The sequence below is a fragment of the Arachis ipaensis genome, chromosome B05, assembly GCF_000816755.2.
Source record: "Arachis ipaensis cultivar K30076 chromosome B05, Araip1.1, whole genome shotgun sequence".
Classification (NCBI taxonomy): domain Eukaryota; kingdom Viridiplantae; phylum Streptophyta; class Magnoliopsida; order Fabales; family Fabaceae; genus Arachis; species Arachis ipaensis.
In genome coordinates this window covers 149419068-149425067 of record NC_029789.2, presented here as the reverse complement: position 1 = coordinate 149425067, position 6000 = coordinate 149419068, and the positions used below count along the sequence as shown (strand labels likewise).

General features: G+C 32.6%; 1 protein-coding gene across 1 annotated transcript; it reads left to right on the top strand.

Moving 5' to 3' along the window:
- LOC107645032 (scarecrow-like protein 21) lies at nucleotides 759–3073 on the top strand. Its single transcript, XM_016349040.2, has one exon. The coding sequence runs from the start codon at nucleotides 998–1000 to the stop codon at nucleotides 2420–2422; it is 1425 nt and encodes a 474-aa protein (XP_016204526.1). The 5' UTR covers nucleotides 759–997; the 3' UTR covers nucleotides 2423–3073.

The window sequence follows — 6000 nt, the reverse complement described above, 5'->3', positions numbered from 1 at the left end:
ATAGAGACAAATAATTATTGCTAAGGACGGTACGTTTGATTCCCCCATTTGACACTGCAGTCTGTTGTCGAATGCATGTGGCATTTTGCAAGCCATCTCAACTACCAACGAAAGTAATACCCCCCAAAACACCACCTTTCCCTTCCCCTTCCCCTTCATCATCATTTTAATATTATTATAATGAGTCCCGTTAGAAAGACAATTGCTTAAACTAATTTTCAGATTCACTAAGAATCGAACTATTGACTTTTCGAATCTAGACCTCTAATGCCATGTCATGATATCATTCATTCCAAAAGTTTCAGCTGATGGAAAAAAAACACTAATAATTATATCTCTAATACTTCCTAAACTTTCATTGTACATATTGTAAAAATATTCCATTCACTTCTCATACTTTCCCTATTATAATAAGAGAAAGTATAAGGAGTCAATGGCCTAAGCGTACAATATGTACAATGAAGGTTTAGAAAGTATTAGAGATATGACTATTAGTGTTACATTGTTCTATCAGGTTACGCTTTTGAGATGAGTGGTTTCATGACATGGTATTAGAGTTCCAGATCCGAAAGGTTAAGAGTATTATTCCTGGTATCCGAATGATTAGTCTGGATAGTATAGGTGATGTTCACTTTATTCATAAATCAAAGATTTAGCCCATTATACGCTTAAGTCATTGATGTTCATTTTATTCATAAATCAAAGATTTAGCATATTTTACGCTTAAGCTATTGGCTCCTTAACACTACTTTTATAGTAATAATGAAAACTTCAATGTGTGTGTTTTCCAAGATACCCCCTACACATACACATGCTAATCTCTCCGTCTTATTATTGCAAACAAAATCTCTCATGTATCAAATATCTAGCTTTATTTCCACCTTGGTTTCTTCTCTCTATATATAAATACAGCATGTGATGAAACATGAAAAGAATTTTTGTGAGTAGTGAGTAGTGAGTAGTATTCTTTCTCCTCCCCAAGCCCCACACTTAAATTATGGAAGACTACTCAGAGGAAGATTATGAGTTCCTGAACCTTAGCCTTTCAGTTACTACTCCTTCTTCTAGGGAAACCAACATGATCATGAAGAAAAAGAAGAAGAACTATGAAGCCAAGATCTTGAGGCTCCTCCAAGTCAGGGAAAACATGCTAAGACAAGATCACCATAACCACCATCACCACCTCCAAAGAAGAAAACCAGGCACCAACAACAACAACAATCTCATCCACTTGCTCCTCACAACGGCCACCGCCATTGACGAAGACAGCAACAACATTGCTGCATCTCTTGACAATCTCACAGATCTGTACCAAACAGTTTCCCTAACAGGTGATTCAGTTGAGCGTGTCGTGGCGTATTTCGCCGATGGCCTCGCCGCCAGGCTCCTCACAAAGAAATCTCCATTCTATGACATGCTCATGGAGGAGCCAACATGTGAAGAAGAGTTTCTTGCATTCACAGATCTCTATAGAGTCTCACCTTACTACCAATTCGCTCATTTCACTGCAAACCAAGCAATCTTAGAAGCCTTTGAAGAAGAAGAAGACAGGAACAACCGTTCAATCCATGTCATTGACTTTGACGTCTCCTACGGATTCCAATGGCCTTCTCTAATCCAATCACTCTCAGAGAAAGCTTCAAGCGGAAACCGCATATCTCTAAGGATCACCGGATTCGGCACCACTCTGAAGGAGCTTCAAGAAACGGAGTCCAGATTGGTGAGCTTCTCCAAAGGCTTCGGTAACCTTGTGTTCGAGTTTCAAGGGTTGTTGAGAGGGTCCAGGATCACGAATCTGAGGAAGAAGAAGAACGAGAGTGTTGCAGTGAACCTTGTTTCATACCTCAACAGTGCGAGTAACAGCAGTTTGTTGATGAATTTCTCTGACACATTGGGATTCGTACGGTCTCTCAGGCCTTCGGTTGTGGTGCTGGTGAAGCAAGAAGGTAGCAGGAGCATTAGAACGTTCTTGTCTCGGTTCACAGAGTCATTGCATTACTTTGCCGCCATGTTTGATTCCCTTGATGATTGTCTTCCGCTCGAGAGCGCAGAGAGGTTGAGGATTGAGAAGAAGCTTCTCGGGAAAGAGATCAAGAGCATGCTCAACTGTGACATGGACATGGACGGCGTGGATTGTCCCAAGTATGAGAGGATGGAAGCGTGGAAAGCCAGAATGGAGAATCATGGTTTTGTTGCCATGAAGATGAGCTCCAAATCTCTCATGCAAGCTAAGCTTCTTCTCAAGATGAGGACTCATTATTACTATTCTCCACCACTTCAATTTGATGATGATGCCGCCGCCGCCGCCGGCGGTGGTTTCAGGATTTCTGAAAGGGACCAGGGTAGAGCCATTTCTTTGGGGTGGCAGAATAGGTTTCTTCTCACTGTGTCCGCATGGCAATTACCACTTTCATCATCATAATATTCTATTCTATATATCTTCTTATGTCCTAATTAACTTCCTTAATCCTAACCTCTATATATATATATATATAGTTCATCATTTTCGTAAATGACTTTAAGTAAAAACTCAGGTGCAGTCGATTTCACGTGAAGTTGATAGCCGAGAGTTGTTAGATGAAAATTTAATCAAATCAATCAAATCATCTAACGATTCTCAGTTACCAACTTCATATGTAGTCGACTGCATCTGAGTTTTCACCCTGACTTTAACTTTATCTACATTTCTGAATAATTATCAAGGGCATATAATATAAATAAATAATTGTTGTGTATTTCAGTATGAACTATGAAGAACCCTAGCTAATTATAATTCTCTCTTTGTTTTTCATATATTTAGCTGAAAAAGGAATTAAGATCCCTAGCTAGCTACTTGGGTGTCGTTTTACTAAGTGATAACTGATAAGATACTAATGAAAAGACATCGCAAGTGGTGATGTGTATGATCATCACATGAAAATTTTGTTGATTCAAATTTTAAATTGTGGGGAAAATGGAAGGTATGTGAGGATGAGGACAAAAGAAATGAAATGCTGAGACAAGAAAAGATATGGAACCAAATAGTGGGCAGCTATGATGTGATGTTATAAGAGAGAAAATGGATCAAAATTCTTATAAAGATAGTAACATGGGAATTAATTATTTTGATCGTGCAAAAGGCTAGTTAATTCTTTTTGTTTGCCAATGTTAAACTAAGAATTTTCTTTCAAGTAGAGTCAAGGATGCCTTTAGAATTGACTTCATCTACTTGTGCATATGCCTATTATACAAGGATATTGGATATCATTATCTACCAATTATATGTTACTATATTAAGTGGGTTTGAATCACTGTAATTTCGTGGAACCTTTGGGAAATAAATACCAGATCCGCATTGGTCAATACTTATGCACGTATATGTAACACATTATTCATTTATTTTACAAAGAAGATAAAAGAATAGTGCCCGGATAATTGGTTATCTAGCATGATTATGCTTTTAAATGTGCAATATAGAAAATAATGATATTATAAAATTTTCAAGCATATCTCAACAAGAGAACAACTGTATTATGCACTGTGAAATAAAATATTTTAGAATTAGCATTATTATATTATATATTATATAATTCATCTTTTGTTAAAAAAATCATGGTAAGACTTCTTAAACATCTCTTGTTTGGGGTCCATGATAGAGCATTTTTTATTTTGCGTTATGTTTCGGTTACCAAAATTTATGTTGGGCCCAGTCCAGTTATGGGCCCACAATGAGAAGCTTGAGAATGTTGGAAGGTTTGGCGAAGATTTACTAGAAGAGTCTAGCTTCAGTTGCGGTTGCTGCTGTTGTTGATTCTATTTGTTATAGTTCAACAATGGTAATACTTCATATTATTATATTGGACTATGCTACGTGTATATTAAAATCAGTTACCAGTATAAAATACATGTTAAAATATAAATTCACAATAAAAATAAATTAAATCACACATGTATCTATATATAAATATATTGATGGCTGATTTTAGTGACTAATTTTAATGTACAAATAGTATTTTTTGTTATTTTTATACTTTCTGTTGTTTTTATATATATAGATGATTGTACCTAAGTATTTTTTCAACTTAGTACTTCAGTTTAACTAAGAAAAAAGTTAACAAAATAAATTTACTTTTAAAGATTGTCCATGTTGTATTCACTGATCGGCTGAAAAACAAAACATTCAGAGTAACAATTTCTTAGAATGTGTATCCACTAAAAGTAAACGATTGCTCTTCACCTTAGTTTATTGTTCTTATACTAAAAGCAAACGAATTGATAATATTGTTCTTATACTAAAAGCACTGGTCTTTCACCATCATTCACACGCAATGTTCCAAACCTCACCATTTTCACGTAATGATTCATGTGATGGAAGTATTTATCCTCCACCACTATTTTCATTTTTAGACAATATTGCATCTGAACATATATTCCTTCTAAGTATTTTTTTTTATTATTTTATCACTCTATTTTTTATTATTAAATTTGTATTTAACTGTGGAATGAAATTTCAGTTTTAATTTTATTTTTTTCACATGTGATTTTATAACTTGCTATTATTTTCATAGTTAATTATAGCAAGTTCTTGACCTCAATAAAGGAGAAGGGAGTTCTAATAGGAGAAAAAAAATAAAAAATAGCAACAAAATATACATTGACACACATTTTATATTTATTTTTTATTTTCACCTACCATATCATACACAATATTAGTGATTAGGTTATGTAAAATCAACATTCAATATTGGAAAGTATTTGTTATTATCGTTATTTCAATATTCATTCTCTTTTGTAAAAAAAAAAATTATTTCTTGAGTTATTTATCTAAACACTACAACTTTAAAATAAGTACTTTTATAACTAAAAATTCAAACACAAAATAACTTATTTATAAACTGAAATTAATAAAAGTCCTTATGCTTTAAACTCTTTTTCCAAAAGAACTTATTTAAGTTATTTACTCAAATTGGGCCTAAGTTTTGTTTTTCAACAAAGACATTCTACCTTCGTCATCATATCTAATTGAAAGAACATTCAAGCAACATTTATTTTTGTCATATTGATGAGAGTATGAGAGACAAATTTGACTTAGTAAAATTGCAAAAATACAAAATACAGACATTCAACTCAGACTATATTAATTTTGACTTATAAATTATTAATTAAGTAAAAAATGTAAAACATAAAATATGAATTTTTAATTAGATTATACTAATTTTGACTTACAAAAAATGAATTTCGGTGTGAAAAAAAATATTAATTTTGATATATTTATTTTCAACGTATATTTATACCACAACATGTATTTTATATTAGTGACTAATTTTAATATATACTTAGCATAATGCTATAAATAAATATTCTCGATGCATAAAACTGAAAAAAAAAAACTATGATGGACTGTACACAAGATAGGAATTTAAACTTACGAACATTAAAGTTAACATATGTTGTGATGTGTGACCCCAATCACATTGACTTCCTCTTCAACCTGTTGTAATAATAAAGTGTTCAATTATTTCATTCACTGCAGAAAAAAAGTTTTTATAAGTATATCCATGCATTAAGAATGTTCCAATGTAAAATGTTAAATTTTTGTGGTTGACTTTTGTCAACTCATAATAAAAATTTAGTAACCATGTCTTCTTAGTAACTATGTTACTTGATTTCTCTCCATAATAATAACAATCTCTATATTAATATTATTGCTATATGGTTTTCGGTTGGATACTCACATAATAAAAAATGGTTAAACATATATACTTTTTAGATTGGATTAGATTTTCTGAACATTCAGATTATTGATTACGCTCAATCTATCATGAAAATTAGTTTAGATACCACACAGAGGAGGGGTTGGAGAGACAAAAATAACTAGAAATAAATCCCTTAGTGTGAAAATTTAAGATTCTATGTGATATCTTATATTTCTGGAAATGTAGTTCTGTTTCAAATTTTTGAATAATTAAGCAGTGTCATGGTTTTATGATTTGTTTTAGGACTTTTCTTTTAGTTAATTTT

What these genes read in the sequence shown, in the direction of transcription:
- LOC107645032 (XM_016349040.2), top strand. Translation starts at nt 998, where the DNA reads ATGGAAGACTACTCAGAGGAAGATTATGAGTTCCTGAACCTTAGCCTT.